Source organism: Haliotis cracherodii, unplaced genomic scaffold (assembly GCF_022045235.1).
Source record: "Haliotis cracherodii isolate W230 unplaced genomic scaffold, xgHalCrac1.p SCAF_3, whole genome shotgun sequence".
Classification (NCBI taxonomy): domain Eukaryota; kingdom Metazoa; phylum Mollusca; class Gastropoda; order Lepetellida; family Haliotidae; genus Haliotis; species Haliotis cracherodii.
This window is the reverse complement of record NW_027266286.1, coordinates 48,885,033-48,906,017: the sequence shown is the minus strand read 5'-3', so window position 1 is coordinate 48,906,017 and position 20,985 is coordinate 48,885,033. Positions and strand designations below refer to the sequence as shown.

At 39.3% G+C, this 20,985-nt stretch overlaps 1 protein-coding gene across 1 annotated transcript; it reads left to right on the top strand.

Moving 5' to 3' along the window:
• Nucleotides 1-1,849: 1,849 nt before the first annotated feature.
• Nucleotides 1,850-20,783, top strand: LOC139474055 (mucin-7-like). Its single transcript, XM_071256916.1, has 6 exons — nt 1,850-2,218; nt 12,738-12,764; nt 14,636-14,974; nt 15,321-15,770; nt 17,972-18,053; nt 19,072-20,783. Exons 1-6 carry the CDS (start codon nt 2,149-2,151, stop codon nt 19,325-19,327), a joined length of 1,224 nt encoding a protein of 407 aa, XP_071113017.1. The 5' UTR covers nt 1,850-2,148; the 3' UTR covers nt 19,328-20,783.
• The last annotated feature ends 202 nt before the right edge of the window (nt 20,784-20,985 follow it).

The window sequence follows — 20,985 nt, the reverse complement described above, 5'->3', positions numbered from 1 at the left end:
TTATTGTTTGTACACTTCATTTGGGAATATACATATCGCTAACTTAATATATTTTCAATTGAAAATCAAACATATGGTAAAATCGACTCAGATTTATAGTTTCTTTGGCTCCTAAGTTCGTTTGTTAAAACGTGTTGCAGTATTTTTTTGTTAAAACAGTTCAGTAACACCATAGAGTAGGAGGTGAACTGTCGGTATATATAAATTAATAATGTATCCTTTGTAATGTCATATTTATGTCACAATATTTTCACAAAATATCTTCAGGAAGCACAAAATACCTATATGCATGATCAATTCTATGTTCATCAACAATATGACTGTATATGTGTGCACAGTAGCTCAATGGAAGATGTGCTCAGAAGGTGCTAGTTAAAAAAAAAGATGATATTATGAACTACGATCCATTTGATTGTTTAAGGGTTGTTCATTTTATGTGTAAAGCTTTGACTTCATAAACACTTTGACTGTATTGAAACATATGATAAGGAATACTCCAAGCTGAAGATAATACGCTGAAGAACGTGGCTGTCAACAGTTGCTCACACATGCCTCATGTCAACTGTAAAGTCCCGTTGGGATTCCGATAAGTGCTGGTCCACTGTTATTAATATGCTCTCGTAAGAGTCTTCTGAACTGAATGGGTCGTCAGGCACGGTGACTTGGTTGATTGCTTATCATCGTACCCTGACAACGTAGGCTGTTGCTCATGTTTTCAGTCACTGGTTTGAATGGTCCAAACTCGATTATTTACAGGCCGACGTGCAAAACCTGGCATATCTCTGCAAATCAAATGGCATCATAACACGAAAACTGACAATATACTGTTTGGTATTTGATATACAAGTATTAATGGTTATTACATGGTTTACAAGTCAAGGTTAATCGACAATAAATAAATAAATAAATAATGTTTGCAAATTCCTATTTCAATTAAAATTCGTTTGATGAAAACTAATTAGTAAGTGTGCAGTTTTGTCAGCTTAAAACAGGAAGAGACCGAAGTGATGCAGGTCTCAGACGTGTACATCTTTCGTGAAACCACGAGCACAGGCGTGTTGTTGACATACCTAGAAATATAACCGGGGCGAACCGGGATTTGAGCTCACAATAATAGGTTTTCGTGCCCAAGGGACGCAACTCTGCACAGCGAATAGCTGCGTCTTGGCCACACGTGCCCCTCAAAAATAATTAGATAACGGGTATCACACATTAAACGAATCTACCAAATAACCACAAGTCTTGAGTGGCGAACACAAACCACAGATCTCAGGTAATGTGGAACTTATAATTAATCCTTTCACTCGGTCAGCATCAATTATGCACCAATTATTATTATTTATTACGTGCATTTTGACATGAACCTGATTTCCTAATTATCCATGTATTTCACAAAACGGTACACCGCCGCTAAGCTCCCCCCGCTTTTGTTTTTGTAAAACGTATTAGCCGGAGGGTTTATTTCAATAAAGTATTTAACGTGAAAGGCATCAGCGTCTGAACAAGCCCTCCGTCTAACAGTTCAGCTTCTCTTGTTTGTCAACGCGTCAGAACACAATGATTCTTAGCAGTGTACTTATTGATCCAAGCCTTCAGCCGGTTGACATTGTATTAATCTGTGACCGGACAGGTACATTTCAAAGCGTAATCAAGCCACGTCACGCTTCAATGTGCGTGGCGTCTATTTTCATTTCCACCCCAGAGTGTCCCTTGCGCCATTTAGTCTGCGCAACCGGTTCTGGAGCTAAATATAGCCACGTCCAAGGTCCTGCCGAGGTGTAAATGTTTTAACTAACAAAGGGGCAGAAGTCTTACAATGCATGTTCATGATTCACACAGTTTTTGATCATACGAAGAGGGTTGATTGAAGCGAAACGCCCTGCAACGCTCCTAGCCTCCCAGACCCTTCTCCTTTACATACCGCAGAGTAGAGCCCACTATTCTTCTCGGGATCTAGAGCGCGCACTCAATAAGCAACCTGTTTGGCGCATCAGGGCTGTATTGTAAAGATCCCATGGTATAGTTAGAAACTTGTTGAACGGGTGGTTTGCTTGCTGGATTTGACGAGTTTATCCATCCTCTACCCCGCGGAGTGGACTGAATTTTCGTTTCGTGGTTTACAGAACATTTTCGAGTGGACTAGTAAACATGGCTAGACAGGCCATGCCCTTCTTTGTGAGTCTTTTGACACTGTGTTCCTTATCAACTGTAACTGAAGGTGAGTTCATTGTTTATATTTTTTTCTCTAAAAAATCGTAGAAATGGCGGCGTGACCCTTCCCGTGTACACTGACAGACCGACAGCAACACTTCACTACCTTTAAACACTGTGATACACTTACGTACTGTGAATTTTGCATAGTTGATCGGGTTATTGCGCAGCAAGCTATATAGTTCTGTATTTGTACTCACATCCTCGTCTTGGGAATATTTGGAGTGATATATGGAGTGTTATATGTTAAACAGACGAAAATACATTAGGTGAGGTGAGGTGAAATTGGGTTTTACGTAAACTTATGAAGTTTGTTATCGATGACGCGATATATTCCGCAATTGTGTTAAATATCGTATATAGGACCCTGTAATGACAATATGCATTCGCATATAGATTGGACTTTCTTAACAACATGATTTTTCTGAGCAGTTTGATATCACACAACAAAATTACCATTGTGCATTTCAAGGTTCCTTTTTTTAGGATAGAGTCTTAAAGAGAGACGTACGAAAACACAACCGGGGATGTCAGTGAAGATTGAATTTGGGGCTCCGATGTGTGTTCACCTCTTTGTTACTGTACACAGGGAATGACTATTTACCTTTCTACTCTACCCTACCTTTTCATACATGCAAATAGAAAGAAAACGTGGACGGTAGAGGAACGCTTGGCAAATATTTGTTTTCGGAGGAAAGGACGATTTCTATTATATTGTCGATATGTGTTCGGGTATTCATTATGTGTCACTGAAGAGGTTGAAGTATTTTCTCTGTGAAGTGTGACCACATGTATGGTTTTAATTTGTTCAACCAAAACAACACGTCTCCATTTCTGTCCAGTAAATATTCGTCTTCCATGTCTTGCTTACGTCAGACGTGATGTTTGTACATCTACTTGATTGTATCAAACCCAGTTCTTCTAACCGTTCACACCATTTGTGAGACGGACAGATGTAAACACATAGTTTATGGGACTACTTTAAAATGAAAGTTGATAAAGACACTCTATGAGAAAGCATTGCTATATGTAAAATTGAAAGGCTCAATCATATGTAGTTTTTATTGTATACATTTATATGATTGGAAAACCGACGCACTAAAATATGTTTGGGATTATTTTGTCACGCTTGATGGGAGAGGGCAGAATCGATATGAAAGGTCATTGCTAAGTGGAAAATTAGAATGTCTGAAACGATTAATATAGTATGTGGTACGCCATTACAGCAAAATTATTATCATTAAAAAAGCCTCTTTATTCACTTAACTTGTGAATTTTATTTTGAATTTATTTTTCAAAAGGAACACTGTAAACACTGTATGACGCTCTTTGAGATCTTGGCAGAAAGATCATGTTCGATTGTACATTAGAAGTTGTGAAATGTAGACACCAAAAGATGGAACTGCTGGAATACTGCTCGACATAAAGGGGAAATTTGACTATTGCAAAGTTGAAGTCATCCCTTGTCTTGTTGAAAATGTAGAGATTTTCTTGTCACGCTGAATCTTAATCTATGCATAGACCTAAGCATGGAACAGATGAGGCGTGATCATTGGTGTCCTTTGTTTTTAGTTCAGTTGGGTAAATCAGTGGAAGGGAATCGGTCATATGACCGTTATTGAACGATATCAGATTAAGTTAAACTTCTTAGCCAAATTGCCTTGTTTTCAGTTTGACTTAACAAATGCAAGGGATAGAAATATATGAACAGTGACTCTTGATCATGACTCCTCTCTTTCCAAGTCCCTGCACACCTGTATTAATACCAATAATCATAGATTATTCGGCAAAAGTCCTTTTTAGCACTTTTGTTTACCACCCACCCCGTGTCTCTAATTACTGCAACACCTCCCCTGAAATTCAACCTTGAATGTTACGAATGCGCTGGTGATAAACATTTCTTCAAACGTGTGCTTCGCAAAATCTAGGCATCGCATAATGTACACGGTGTTGTTGTTTGAAGATTCCTTGGTCAGGGTCCGGAGCACTCAGGTAGACTGGTAGCATTTCGAAGATGCATTGCGCTAGCGTCGCTTCACAATTTGGTACCAGTCTTTAAATTAGTTTATTAATGTATGACGTAGATTGAGTCACTTGCTACGGAAACGAATTTTTAATAAATATAGCTGAAGAAAGATCAAGGTGACTTGGATTTTGTCATGAGTATGAAATGTAGTTTTTTAATTACTTCGGAGCAGAAGATTGAGGGCAGATTTTATTATTGCACATCGGAATGACTGAGACAAAATACGGATAACTTAGATCTGTACGGACATCGTGACGTAATAATGTTACAGGCGATGTCGCTTGCTTGTCAAGTCACAATTGCCTGCTCTTTTGGTTGCCATGCCTAATGCTTTCACACACACACAGGGGAACGTAGCATGCCCAGGTTATGACCAGTGCATGGATTAGAAGTGACGTAACTGAATGACATAAACAGTCATATACATTACCTGTTCTGACGAATGTAATCACAAAATCTCGGAGAATTGCGAAGTAGGCGTAATGTCGAAAGTGGACGGGAGACAAGCGGTAATCGCCAAAGTTACACAACTTCAGCAAGAAGGTCGATGACCTTGGATGTAATGACCCGTGACATTGTGCAAAGCATTGTTATACCAGTTTTAGTCCGGTTTAGAGGTTGTCGGAATGGAAGTGAACAATAGCAGTCGTGCGATGTTAGATGGTGTTACACAGAACGTCCTCTATCACCCGACCACCCCTTACTGGCAACAGGTTTTATTGTAGCAAATAAAACACATCCATTGCAGCTGGACTTTTGTTCGTCTTTTTAAGTCTAGGGTAGAGACAGGATAACTAACTGACTTTAAGTTTGTCCAGCTGGATAGTTTATCTTTTCGATTGTCACGAATGAGCATTTAGCAAATTGTCAGGTATAACACGACCGCTTGTGAGTCATAGAGACGGGAACAAGCAAACCATTGCTGGCACACGAGCAATATTCCACGCCGTCGGGCCACGATGACACACAGATAGACAATCAATGAGATGCTTGGGGCGACCGAATTTAACCAATATCCCTTAGGGGTATGGTTGTCAATAAAACACATGACATATGACATTCAACATTCTGTCAATGACTGTATGTGCATATGTGTCAAATGGAATCTTATATGAGTGTCTTGTCTTGTCTGAATATCTAATGTTCATTGAATACATACAATCGCAATGCATTAATCACACTGTTTGAGCAAATGATTGTATAACTGATGACATCTCAACCAATCAAATTCTGAAGGATAGTAATACTCATATATCTATCACAGTGCAATGGTCTTCATCAAACAAACTGGAATTTATAAATTCAGTAATTGTCATTAGTATTACGTCAATCAAACATGCAGTTAAGTTTAACCAGGGGGTGTTTATAAGAATCCTAACATTGTTTTAATATCAGCATTTTGAAGTTTGATTTTCATGATTACAAGTTGCTGACATTTAGCGCCACCTATCAAGGAACACCTCAAAGTAAACAATAATATTTGGAATGACAGCTTCATAAAACGCTATTACAAGCGGGGCTGCTGCTTCAGAGGATGTACTAGTATGTAATACTTTATAATTATCCTTCCTTGCAACCTTCAATGTTTTAGCTATTTAAAAATAATACTTCATAACCGTTTTAATTCAAGAGTAAAAGTGTTTGTTATGTGTAAACATATTCACATTCACGAGAATAAGAACATTTCGTTTTGTTCATATGTATATAATATATCAATAGTGCCGTATTTCACCTATTCTTTCATGACCATAGAAAAGGCTTGATTCTGAATAGTCCGTAGAGGTATAAAATCGCATTATAGGAACTCTGATTTTTTAAAGGCTATAAGGGATGTAATACACTATGCAATAAACGAAGGGGATATTCTGAGGTGAAACTACAGGAAAATACACTAATGTCTGTCGAATAAAGTAAGGAGCCTGAACATGTCTAACGTAATCAGCTACCAAACACAACATTGTGATAGTCATGAAGCACGTGACCTCGGGCAGGACGTGTGAGGGGTGGTATGCCAATTTACCATTGTCATGTAGTTGTCAGCAGACACAAACTCTCAAAGACAGACTATATGGGTGACGAGCAACCGCGTTTACCACGAGGCTACCATACCGACCCCCATTGTAAACTAAACTACTCAGACATATTTGTGACAATATCATTATGAATACACTCTTCAACAAAAGAAACGCACAGGTAGACTTTTAGTAAATTTATTGTATCTGATAAATTGATTTATTTGATTTATATCCTAGATACAAATATGAAATTTTGGAGCTCGATTGTCACATATTGTTGTACAAAGGCATTGAAAACTGTTCATTGTCATGTCACATAAGGCCAGAAGGTTGCGATGAACTCGTATCTCGTGTGACCGCCCCGGGCAGCAATCACGGCTCTGCATCTCCTCGGCACTGGCTGGATAAGTGTACGAATTCTGTCCTGCGGAATTCTGCGTCATTCTGCTTGTATGAGTGGGAGTGTCTGTGGCTTCGTCTGACGTTGACGTACACGTCGATCGAGTTCATCCCAGAGGTTGAGATCTGGAGATCTCGACGGCCAGGGCAAGACGTTGATGTTGGCATTATGAAAGTTGTATACCGTGACACGAACTGTGTGCGGTGCAGCGTTGTCCTGTTGAAACAGCTCCCTCTGGCGGTCAATGATTGGAAGCAGGTGAGGTAGAAGAATTTGATTCATGTAGCGATTTGCTGTCAAATTTCCCTGAACCACAACCAAGTCAGATCTCGTGGTGTAGGACATGGCCCCCCACACCATGACACTACCGCCACCGAAATTGTCGAATTCACACACACAATGTGGGGCAAAACGCTCGTGATTCATCACTAAAACGCACTCGTCTCCAGACTCTCAAATTCCAAGGCAGTAAGGTATGGCACCCTGTTGCAAAACAGGGACAATAACTGGTCTTCTAGGTCGGATTCCAGCTTCGCGAAGTTGGTTCCTGACATTCTGGTCCGATATCCACCTCAAACTGTCTCCGTAGCTGTGGCATTGCGATGACGTAGGAGGAACAGTCGAATGTAGCGATCCTGTGCAGGGGTGATAACTCTTGGTCGGCCGGTTCTCGGATGGTCTGCAGTGGAATTGAACTGTGTGTATCGGTCCCAAAGTCGGCAAATGGTGCTGTGGTTGACGTTGAAGTGGCGTGCAGCAGAAGACTGCGATTCCCCACTTTGGATGCGTCCCATGGTGATGTTCCGATCGGCAGCGCCGAGTCTCGGCACTTTCGAACTGGAAAAATGTTGACAATTGAATGAAAAATTATTGGCTTATGCTTGCCTTTTTATAGCCACTACCACGAGTTACGAATGACAGAACTTGCACGTGTGTTTACTTTACTGTTTTACTCCATGACATTCTTGAACAAGTGTGAAAACACCGTTTGTCGAATATCATGCCAACAACATTTCTAATAACATATATCCAATTTATAAACCTGATTGTTTGTGTAGTCAGGTTCAATGAACTACATACTACCCTTGCTTTTTTTTTTTGAAGAGTGTACATTGTGTGCGCTATTATATTCATGAGCGTTTTAAACATTTTACCTGTGTAATAAGTTCATGACAACCAATTGACAAATTTATGTTCATTCCTATCATTCAATTTACGTACTGAATACAAAAAAACCCAACAGAAATCTATTATGTATGTGACATTGTTGACATCAATAAGAATTACTTGACATCGATCTGCGACAACATATCCTCGGGTCAAATGTTATTATCGTGTGACAGTCCTTTTTACTCTGCAGGTATAAGTATTGATTGTATTGTCTATCATCACAATGTCAAGTGCTGGACAATAAGGCCTACACATCGATAGCTCCATTCTGACGCTGGTCAGGAATTTCTCGTCGTACTGTTTACTTACACTATATTTGCCTTAACACTGACTACAATGAGGTACCATGATATTGTCCGTGGCTTCAATATAATACCAGTCCCTGTACCAAGCTGTACGACTTAAGGATTTTCAATAGTATATTTCCCCTGCTATATACCTTCAGCTCCGGCTCATGGCGTCTACATTTATCAGTTGCTTAGGTACGTTAGGACATGTTCATTATTTTCAAACTGAAGGGAAAGAAACATTTGCTTACAAGTATACATTTTAATTAAGGTTTCACAGGCCCTCTTAGGTCATTCAAGAAAGTTTATTGTAGACATTCACAAGAATTTACCAAATCAGTGTTTTCACTGATTTTCGGTTATCCAGTCACATGACTCATCATTATTCAATTTTACGACCGATGGAACCTGTTTCGGCAGATATTCGAGACGATTTCCTTGATAAACAACCCCGAATCAAGCAATGAATATATAACTCTCGAGGAAACTGAATCCTCATTGTTCAAAGATAATAAAAACTCCATAGCCAAAGGGGTGTCCCTTCTCGTATCTCTGTCTCATAATCGCAAACATTATTTTCCTGTAGAACGCCCGGGGTGAGTGAACGCAGTCAAGGATATCGCAGCTACATATGTCATGTACATTTATGTAACGCTAATTTACGTCATGACGGACTGGACCAAACAAACCAGTGTTGATATCATGTTATGGAGAACAACCCACGGTGTAGAAATACACGCAATCAACCATATCACCATGCCTGACCACCTCTTTCAAATTAGTCACCTATCCTTTTACCACAAGCCATTCTCATTAAAATCAGACCTTAGTTCTCGCTACCGCTAAAAAAAGATCTGAGGACATCCCATTGGGGGTCACGTCAGAACAAACTTTCATCCAACCAATCTGAGCGTCGCTTACCAGATCATGAAAGTGACAGTCGGAATGTGATTTCTAATCATGCAACCTCAAAAACTTTAACACGGGGAATTCCGAACGATAGTTACGGGTTTAACGACCGAATCCACACCATCTGGACTCATCTATTAACCATTAACAATGTTCTTTTGTTCAGGTTTCAAATTTTAAATCGAGAATTTGTCGAAATATGTTTCGAAGTGTAGTCGCGGATTTGAAATAAGTGACGCAAAGCACGAGAAAACTGTCTGACGTGACCCGTAATGGGATGTCCTCAGATCTTTGTTTAGCAGTAGAGAGAACGAAGATGTGGTTTTAATGAGATTGACGACAACCATTACAGTTATAGATCTATTATAACATGGGTCACCACATAGGAATAAGCATAACTTATTACAAAATAGATTTATGTATCAAAATTATAGATTTAAAATATACATAGCATATCTTGGTATCACAACATAGATATCACAAGATATATATGTTAACATAAACCATTACGTGTTATAATCTACAAAGTGTGTGTATAATTGGTCTACATTATTCCAAAATACATGTTCATCTTTGTACAATCTCATTAAATTCAGATCTAAGTTCTCGCTACCGCAGAACTTTGTTAGCTAAGATCTGATTGGAATGGGATTGATGTTTGTACGCACTAAGATCAAGTATGTATGCGTTTAACAAACGTCAGGAAATACGATAATAATATATTCGGTTTAACAAACTACGCGGGTCATTAAGGTGCTCACTTCGTTTAACACTACTTTGTGTACCTCAAAGATTTTCCATTGCAATGTAAGCTTGTCGTGGGAATATATTCTGCGTGAGAAATAACTGTTCTGAGTTCATAACACCTTAACTAAAACATGCATGTGTAGTAAGTCAATTGATCAGTGCACAGCTTACAGCTGGGTTTAGACATGCAGTGTTTTGTTGTGTTCGTTGTTGTCTGACGTCACACCCAGCAATAGCCATTATGGCGGCCGCCTGTAAATAGTCTAGCCTTGACCACATAAACCAGTGAATGATATTATGAGCTACGATCCACGCCATCGGGCGCTGTGATGCACAATCAATGAGGTCACAGAGCATGAACACCCGATCCATCAAGTCACCCCTAACGACCAACATAGGTTGCTGGGGACCTATTCTAACACGGGATCACGATGGTAGGTCTCATTGTGAAATAACAATAGATTATTTCAGGTACAAAAGGTTCAAACTTTAGCCTGCGGCTAACTAAAACCGAGCTTGTAGAGCTAGAACTAGTTTACCTAGCAAGGCAATCAGATAATTCTTCACACACATCGGTACTTCAGAAGACACAATATATACATTGATTCAACACCTACATTAAAAATCATTCACAGGAAGCACATATATAGACAATGTAGGTCCCTGTTTGGGCAATTAAATACCACAATGAATTCTTTTTGCGACGTTGGGAATACAATTGCTTGCAATATTCTTGTATAGCATGAGAACTGCAAGAGATGTATACAAATAATCAATCTTCTCAATCTGCTCATATCTTACTGGTTATAAACATGCAGACGCAATGGGACCGATACAGCCCTGGTCATGGGTTCGAATCCCAGATGCACCCGGTTTATCGTCCTTGTTCTGTCAGCATTGTACCCAAATGAGTCAGTTTCATACTCCCACAGTAAGCTGACGCTATTTGATGAGATGGCTGAAAACATTTTTAAAAGCATCTGTAAACTGAATTTAATTATAATCCTGTAGTTATATCTTCATGTTACATGGTTAAAAAGTGAAAACAATATAACAATGGTGATAGTAAATTAATAAAAAATAATCTGGATTTATTTCAGCAGATCAGCAGGTGACTGGGTAAAGGGGTTCTGTATCATAGACTTTCGTGTTATCTGTGTGATATGTCACAATTGTGTGAAAAAACCTCGATTAATTAAATCACACACGGTTCCTCAATGTAAAACATATTTTCCCTGAAATGGGTTAGAAAGGTCGTGATATATGGTATATCCACTGGTCAAAACATGAACGTTTGTATGAATTACATTTACCTTCAAACACGTGTGTGCGCATGCTAATAATTGTCTTGATTAAAAGAGCAACCTACACGTATTAACTAAATTGAAAACTTACATTGTGACCCGGGTTAGACTAGACCCCCACAGTTCTATTGATTGTTTTTAGAGATCCCGAAATTTGATCGGCTTGTCTGGCATGGAACTTTGCTGACTGTGTGTCATGGTGTCCCGATGTTGCGGTTTAACGCTCATTTTGGCTTGCCTGGTCCTGTCTCGATTATTTACAAGCAGCCGTATGATAGATGAAATAATGCTGACCGTATCGTCATACAACATTAATCCACTCTCTCACTTACCACATAAAGTTAGTTTATCGAATGTGATACACATATGAGATTACTCAGACGAGTATATTTCTTTTATAGACATTTACATTTCAATTCATCGCTTCTAACTATTTACTTATTTAAAAATGAAATAGCCTCACATTGGCTAAGGAGGCCAATGTGTTTTTGCGCGAAATGCCAGGTCAGTTGTACCCGTCCACGCTTCGATACACTCAGATAAACACAGTCCTCCAGTATCAGTAAATAAAGGCTACACCTCCTATGTCCATGAAGCCAATAGGACATCGGATACGTAGACCCCTTCTTGTCAACTGTCTTCTACACATTTTTCGAATGAATCATGGAGTTTATCATTTAGAGCGTGGAAGGGCCCAGACAGCGTCTAGTTCCTAGAAATATAACTGCGTCTGTTCAAGTTAGGTTTGAGTTAGTTCAAATAAACACAGGAGTGGTGGGTTGGGCCGTGGAGTGGTACGTGTGACCGGAGACCATATAATAGATTATACGGTCTCTGGTGTGATGCAATAATCCGACTTGATAAACTGGTTTGGTATGGTTGAGGCGGATTTTGCGTTGGAATGTGCGCCTTATACTGAGATATATATTTCAGTACCCGGTTGAAGATTATATTACTTTTCTCGTCGACTGCAATCAAGTGTCCCGAGTATGCAAAACGCCGGGGCTCGTTTGTGCTGAATGTTTAATCTGTTCAGTGTTATGTAAACAAATGAAAATTAGATTGAGTGTTAGAGAAAATGTATTCTGAAATATGATGGCTTCACGTGTTGCCTGAGAATGTACACACAAGCGTAATATAAAGTTATCAGTCTATATAATTTTTTTTCTTTATTAGCACCCAAATGAAACAGAACTTGAGTGAGTGAGTGAGTATGGTTTTACGCCAGGTTTTGCAATATTCCAGCAACATCACGGCGGGGGACACCTGAAATGGACTTTACACATTGTACCCATGTGGGGAATCGAGCCCGTGTCATTGGGGTGACGAGCGAACGCTTTAACTGCTAGGCCACCCATCCGCTCCCAATGAATGAGGGGGCGTATCGGTAGCCTAGTAGTTCAAGCGGGTAGGTTTTCCTTCATAGATAAAACGAGTAGAGCTCATTTCATGGACCTCCCTCCTTCTCCAACTCCTCTTTGCTATTGCTGGAATATTACTATCTCAATTACTCATTTAATGAATGACAATAAGCTTTAAGCTACTGCATTAACATTTAAAGTTGTTTGGTCAATGACAGTATCATGATGATGTTTGATATAGTTTAGCCATTATGTATAAGTGACTTTGTTTTTATGAGTTATTAATCACAGTGTTTCCTTGTTCCAGCTGCCTGTTTCCCGGACCGTGATAAAGGTAAGCTGCTGTTCAGATATTTCTATAAATGAGTGCAAACGCCTACATGAATGCTGCAGAAATATTGTGTCCTGATTCGTCTGTTGTTAGCTGCATATACTTACATGTATACTATATGTGAATAATGCATTGGCGCAAAGAAACGTCTACAGCCATATTGTTCAATCGTCAACAGTTGCTGCCGTATGCCTCCTTGTATTTACCCTGTTTAGGTCACATTAATATATGTTTTGAAGTTCAGATGACTGTTTTCATCCCCCGTCCCCCCACCCCACCGCTTGTAGACATTCAAAGTGTTATTTATGTTCCCGCCAATGAGATATAGGTTTTTCAGATACAAATGACATTGTCTATGACCAATAGTATGAGTGGACAGTGTATTCAGAAAACGACGGATTGCATATCGTGATAAACTTTTATCACATAATTTCATTCATGACTTCTGTCGTCGAGAAAGTATTCTCATCTCTTACAAACGATACCTTACTTTGCAAATGTACCCGTAATGACTACTAGTAGTCAGTCGGGCAGTGACAACAGTCAATAGAGCTCGAAGTAAAACTTTTGTATTAGACGGTGGCGTAATTACCACAAAGGCAAATAGAATTGTGCAATGCCAATGGTCGCCTTCTGCGTCAATCCATTGGTCCGTCCGCTGTAATTGTAATTGTCCTTTGCCAAAGGGAAGCTACTCAAGTCTTGGAGCGATCATGTATGTTTAGAGTCTGCTCGGTCTCTCATTTAGTGACAAAATGCAGTCAAATATCCCATACACCGACAAAAATGAAATTTGATCAAACATTTCATGCGAATCCAACTGTATTTATTTCGATAAAAAGACCTCATGCCGCAGAGGTATACATACACAGACATGCATATGGTATCCCAGTACTTTGTCCAGAAGACTGATTGTCAGTTGTGACTCAATCGTCGATAGGAAAGGGCGACACTATGTTTGTTTGTAAACGTCGAAAGTAGTACCGACCGGACGAATATATTTTCATATTTATTCGTAATGACCCCACTCGATACGGTTTTTGTCCACTGGCTTTATTCTACCGAGAATCCGACCCATTATATGATAAAACCATGTATAAACGGTAATATTGCCAATGGTCATATACGCTCACTACGGACTTGTCCAATAACAGTTTTTCATGAAACGAGTGTCGCTCGATTAGCGCATATGGTGACAACAACGTTATGGCTTTGGATATAACATCAAAACATAGGTCATGTAAAATATCTTATTTAGATAAAATAAGTTAACGTCTACTCTTTGCCTGCCTTATTTCATCCAAGAAAAAGTATCTTATGTGACGATATTTCCGAAAAACGAGCCCTATATATTCAGTCTACATGTTTGTTGAATATCAGATTGAATGACTTGATCCCCCTCCGAATATTAACCTTATGTGGTCATCCAAACTATGCGATGATATCATGTACAAACTATTTCATTCTTTAAACACTTAAATACAACGCGAAACAACAATCACGTGTGAAATGTTTGTGTTTTGACACATCAGCAATAATAAGTTGGTGTATTCCAAAAGTTATTGAAACTTCTGAACGTGTTTAGGTGGTTAATAGCAGTTTATTTATTGTACATACTCGTAGCATTCCTATCAACATTTTTGACTGTATGTTTGTATATCAATCGGACATCAATCTTGTCACTGATGCGTCAATTTGGGAAATGTCCTCCACATGTCTACCACAGAACACATGCTCATGGACTATTTCAATGCAATGCATATGCTTACAAGAAAAGTATTTTGTCGCTTTTATCTAAACATCACCTGCATTGTGGAAATGAAAGTTATGATTAATTAATCCACATATGTCTTTGTAATGTGTTTGTATTGCAGTTATCCCAATGTGTGAGAGCAAAACAATAACGGGGAACACCCTCTACATCGAGGCCAACACCACCGTCCAGGGCAATGAGCTGTGTTCCTGTACCGCCACTAGCTCTCGGACTGGGGAGGTGGAGATATTTGCTTTAACTGGCTCTACCTTCAGTGACTGTTCAGTACGAGTGGACGTGTATCAACGCATGTCAAGCCAGGATTCAAACATATACAGCATACACTGTCTGCAGGATGCATCGTATAGCAGGAGTGTGGCAGCAAACACGGAAGTCATGTATAACCTGACTGGTCCCGGAACCATTAACTCCTGTATCACGATGCGCACTTTTGCCACGGGTATTTATCACTTTAGTCTTCTGCATATGCTATCAACATACCAATACAAGATTGTTAAACTTACTATAAGTATGTATAAACTTATTATGGTTATAAGCATCGAAGCGATTTCACAAAAATAAGAAACATCAAAAGAAATATTAAAAAATAAAATAAAATGTGACTATTTACCTGTACAGTGTAGTTACTACGCTATGGACTCAAGCATAGATGTTGCCCGCTAGGAAGCATATGCAGACTTTGTCCTCTCAAAGTATGTGCATCATAGATCAAAAGATGAACTTTGTTATATGTTTGCATTGATAGCTTTAGTTACCTTTGATCGTTATTTTCATGTTTTCGTCAGGGTCAACGATAACGATAACGTGTTCACCAAAGATCCAAGTCGCCACAACCATTGCACCATCAACTACACCTGCACCTACGACTGAAGCCGCTACAACACCAGCTCCAACCACACAGGCACCGACCACACAAGGACCAACACAGTCACCCGGACCAACCACACAAGCACCTGTAACATCATCACCAACCACACAGGCACCTAGTACACCCGGACCAACAACACAAGCACCGACAACACAGGCACCTAGTACACAAGCACCAACCACACAGGCACCTAGTACACAGGCTCCAACCACACAAGCACCGACAAAACAGGCACCCAGTACACAAGCACAAACCACAAAAGGACCTACAATACAGGCGACAACCACACAGGCACCGATCGGACCTACCCAGACATCCTCAACCCCTGTCGCAGGATCAACGCAATCACTGTATGACAAGTTCCCAGGTACGTTAGCTATATTGCTACGCAAGATGACAATTGTCCAGTTATGTTAGGCATGCTGTTATTCGAGAAGACAGGTTCCAGGTACGTTAGCTATATTGCTTCTCAAGATGACAATTGTCCAGTTATGTTAGGCATACTGTTATTCGCGAAGACAAGTTGCAGGTACGTTAGCTATATTTGCTACTCAAGATGACAATTGTTCAGATATGTAAAGTATGATGTTACTCGAGAAGACAAGTTCCCAGGTACGTTAGATATATTGCTACTCAAGATGACAATTGTCTGGTTATGTAAGGTATACTGTTATCCGCAAGGAGACAAGTTCAAGGTACGTTAGATATATTGCTACTCAAGATGACAATTGTCCAGGTATGTTAGGTATGGTCTTACGCAAGAAGACAAGTTCCCAGGTTCGTTAGAAATATTGCTACTCAAGATGACAATTGTCCAGGTATGTTAGGTATGGTCTTACTCAACAAAACAAGTTCCAGGTACGTCAGATATATTGCTACTCAAGATGACAATTGTTCAGGTATGTTAGGTATGGTCTTACGCAAGAAGACAAGTTCCCAGGTTCGTTAGATATATTGTTACTCAAGATGACAATTGTCCAGGTATGTTAGGTATATTGCCACTCAAGATGACAAGTGTCCAGGTATGTTAGGTATGACGTTGCTCGAGAAGACAAGTTTCCAGGGACCAGTCTCCGGAGATATCTGTTTGTCAGTAAGAATTATATATACCAGTATATTTGTTGTACGATGTCTGCAACTTTGAATGATTCCTTTGCTTTTGCTTTTGTGATACTTTGTTGTAAACAAGATTCATCCAAGCGGATAATGTTGGTAAATGGTACCTAAAGTATATGTAATACATAGTCTGACCAGAAATTATTGAGAATGAGAACATTGTAAATTATAGATTTATTGAGTCATACACCAAGAGATGTACAAAGCAGTAAACTGTTCAATAGTGTGTCAGACCACATCTTTTGCCAATACATGCTTCAATGCGACGAGGCATACTGCCTATCAAGGAAGTGATATGTAGGACTGTACATTTGTATGAAGTTTGGATAAAGCCACTCGGAACATTAACCTGAGAACATTGTCTCATTGTCCCAATTGAAATTGAAATGTCTATGATTCAAACATAGTCCATTGCATGCAAATGCGTTCTTCATAAACATGAACTGTTGCTCTATTAATGATTTTATGCTTAACATGTTCTATGCTCAACAGACACAACAGTCACTTTTTTGACCTACCTGTTCCCTTTTTGTGCTCAATTCCATCTCCACTCTCAATAACTTTCAAAACACGGTACACGGTTGATAGTGGAATGTCTGTTCTCTCTGTAATCACCTGTGCTGATCTGATTCTTTTATTGTATAAATCAGACATAATCTCTCTTTTTCCCAAAGCTGCCATTTTCTCAGTGGCCTTGTTTACCGTCTGCTGACTTTTTCCCCCAAGGGAGACAACTCTGGTCATGCTTTACAAATATGACACGCGGAGTCGGAATTGCGGTTTGTCTGTCTCTCGTGAAATGATGTTCAATCACTGCATAGTTATTTGACGGGACAAATAATATGTCATTCCTCGTAGCTCGTTAGCTATTTTCTTATCAATTTCCAGCACAAAAAATCGCTTCCATGACATACAAACCAAATTGAAAATAACATGGACAGGCAGGCGAAGGTTATTCACACGATGAATGGGACTAAGGGTGACATAACTATCTGTTCTGAACAGTTGAGATATGGTAATGAAACTTACAAACTAGGATGTAAAATATGGGTTCGTGTTGACTCGCATGAAATACAATTGTTTATTAAAGTTATTGGACATGTTGATTTGGAAAAGAAATGTACCGACATGACTTATGCCGGCTCCATTTTGTTAGGTCCTTGTCGTAAGAGCCAGCTAATGAGGATCGAGTGGCATTGGAATATTGCTGGTGGTCGCCTAAACCGGCATTCATTTACTCACTGACACACTCATTTTTGTAATATTCGCCAGTGTAAACATAATGATTTTGTCTCTCTTCTCGGTTATATGGAAACCCGCTACGTTGTAAATGTTTCCCTCTTGAACTAGGCGCCAAAGACAGATATCATTCAGCTTCGTTTAAGATCTATATCTTAGGGCAGCAATTTCTGTTATTTTGCATCGATGTCATGAATCCTATATATTCTGCAGTGCCTGAGGTTGCTGGTGGAGTGGCTGCTGGCATCATCGTCATCATTTTGTTGGTCATCATCATCACATGCTGCACGAGCAGGTAAGACAAGCATAATTATATGGCAAGCAAGCTTTCAAAAGCCTGATTGGTAGACATGTGGAGGACATGTACAGATTTGACGCAAGATGATGTGAAATACAATTCTCTAATATTATTATTTTGACTTGTTACCATATGTTTCCGTGTTTTGTGGGATAAGCAACTTACTTGCCTTTGCATGTGTTTTCATGGGTGCCGCCGTTGGTGCAGGATACGCTCACTTTTCACGATCACTTGGTGTCAACACTATCAGCTATTCATAAACACATGCTAATAATATAGTCGGAATCGTACAATATGCTTAAGTTTTCCAATGATTATGGAAAGAGTTCTGTCGCTTTTATTCTCGTGTTGAATAAAATAAAAATTGAATTAAATCTGCGATACAGTGTCTGCCAGTGTTGTAGCAGGGAGAAAGCATGCGCTAGTGCATTAATAGGGTGCACACTTTATTATTTATTTAGTTCCATACCACGATGCATGACATTTACAAAACATGAGGGTTGACTGCGGGTAGACAGATGATGATAAAGCTAACATCACCTCATTAGTTATCATAAACTAACATTTGTCGATTAAGATAAAACAATGACCCCCAAGAAGGGAATGCTGTTGAAAGAGAAATGACATAAATAAATGAAATGAAAGAATATGTACCTGTATATACATATTTAGAATGATTAAGTTCAAGCAGACTTCATATTGAATATCCAAAGGCTACAATGGTGTTCGACAAGAGTGGGCCAGTTCGTTTGTTTTCACGTCGCTCTGAGGGCTGTTTATTTCTAGTTTCCTCATAGAGGAGGTATCTTCAAATTGACACAGGTCGTAGAGTTTGATCATTTGGTGAAATCCTCGAGCACAGGCATGTGGCAGACTTTCCTGTCCAGAATTACGGTGACATTGCGGATTCGAATTTTTTTCATGGGGCTTTTCTGGTGATACTTGCCAAGTCATGTACGTGTTAGAGACTCATATGTCAATCCTAGGTTCTGACAGACTATGTCCCACGTTTCAGGAATCGGTCAGAAGGGAAGTCTGACGAAGAGATGCTGAGAGGTCGCGAGAGCCCAGACACTGAGATGACAGAGAAACAGGATGGAGAAGGCTACGCCTTCGACAACATCCTCTACCATGCCACGAACAGCACCGGTAAATCTGTGACCCCGACGGTGAGCGACGCAGATACCCAGGATTATCAGGCAACCAAAGGCCTTGAGGAGTTGTACGCCTCTGTCAATAAAACCATCACTGACTCAACTGATATCATGTAAAGTGCATGTATGGTGGTTTAAGATGAAACTGGCATTGATGGCATGCGGAAATAATTACCCCCACGTGAAGGATTATTGTAAGATATTGAAACTTCTGTGAGAAGTTTAACTCCAGTTTCTTGCTACTGATACTCAAAAGGAAATATTCTGACATGGACATGAGATTATATGCTCATGCAGTATTGATAAACATTGCAATGACACAACGTCGTTATTTCGGCAATGCTGCATTCTACACCGCGGCTTATTTTACACGAAGAACGCAAATACGTTGTTACACCTCGTTATATTCACTTTTCTAATCTTGAATGAGTTGATAATCAAAGCGTCCCATTGCACAAAAGGGGTAGGAAGCAGTTGTATATAACTCATCGCACATTGTTACGTTAGTGATATGTCTTCGCATCTGAACATATTATAGTTCACGGTTTGTATACACTGAACGTTTCACCAATACCAATGAAAAATCAACATCGGTGAAGCAGTATCGCGTATCTATGTTGAGCTCGCTAATAAAATATTGCCGTCAGAACGCATGGAAGGCCAAATGAACCTAATGGTGGAGGGACGTAGCGTGTACAAAGTATTGAAATACTGATGATCAGAATCTTACATATGAGAATACACACCAGTTCTAACGTCAAACCACATGACAATATCATGACAATGCCACGGTGTACATGTGGCACATCTGTGATTTTGTGATCAATATCTGTGTCTGTTTCATCAGGCAATTGCTTAAAATTAGGCATTATCTATAACTAAGACATATTGGTATTAAATATTTGATCTGAAGAACAAAATGGTATCAATGGATTCTTTAAGATACCAGTCTGTGTATGTTACTAGTGATTTCATAATGGCATGCTTTTAATAAGTCAATAGCAAGATTACCGTCATCATCTACGCAGATTATATTCTTGTTCGATGCAATGTTAATCTATCATAAACGTCATCCTAAACTTTACACGAGCACAACTCTTAGAAATTTACAGTCGAGCGTTTCTTGGGAGAAGACATAATTACTAAACCATTGGATATTTTTTACTGGGTAAAATGTGAAAGAGATACACATGTTGAAATATGTGTGTGTGTTATAGATGAATCGGGGACCAAGTGAAGAACCCTTTGTTCGGCATATGCGAGTGCTCTGTTAAAGTGCTTCATGACTTCAAAACCAGACTGCTGTAAATAAATTTATATTACAAAATTGTTAAGAAAATAGTCTGTGTAAAGTCATTGGCACTGTAATATTCAATATGGCGATTACCTGTGTGTTGTTTTAACATTGTCAATCCTTTCGCTTATGTTGTCCGGCAGACTGTAATATAAACAAGCTGTAGAGATGTGATATTAACCACCACCTCGTTTACATGTTTTCTTAAATAAAATATATATATATATGAATCATTTGTATATTTTTCCTTATACTTTAATAAAATATTACACCATGGAACCTGTCTTCGTGTCATTAGAGCAGACTTGCAGAATATTGTATATAATATCTGAAGCAGTGATATCTTTGCATCTTTTCGACAAACCACATTCAATCCATCTTATTACTTCAACACCGACACCACAATGCGTCGTGGCTTTATGCACTGTTAAATATACACTTATAACATACACAAGACGCTCTGCTTTTGATAATGCTAATC

Excerpts from the sequence above, each read along its gene's own strand:
- LOC139474055 (XM_071256916.1), top strand. The coding sequence starts at position 2,149 with ATGGCTAGACAGGCCATGCCCTTCTTTGTGAGTCTTTTGACACTGTGT. Across the intron at positions 15,771-17,971 it reads ACTGTATGACAAGTTCCCAG|TGCCTGAGGTTGCTGGTGGA; the intron begins GTACGTTAGCTA and ends TATATTCTGCAG. Across the intron at positions 18,054-19,071 it reads ATCACATGCTGCACGAGCAG|GAATCGGTCAGAAGGGAAGT; the intron begins GTAAGACAAGCA and ends CCCACGTTTCAG.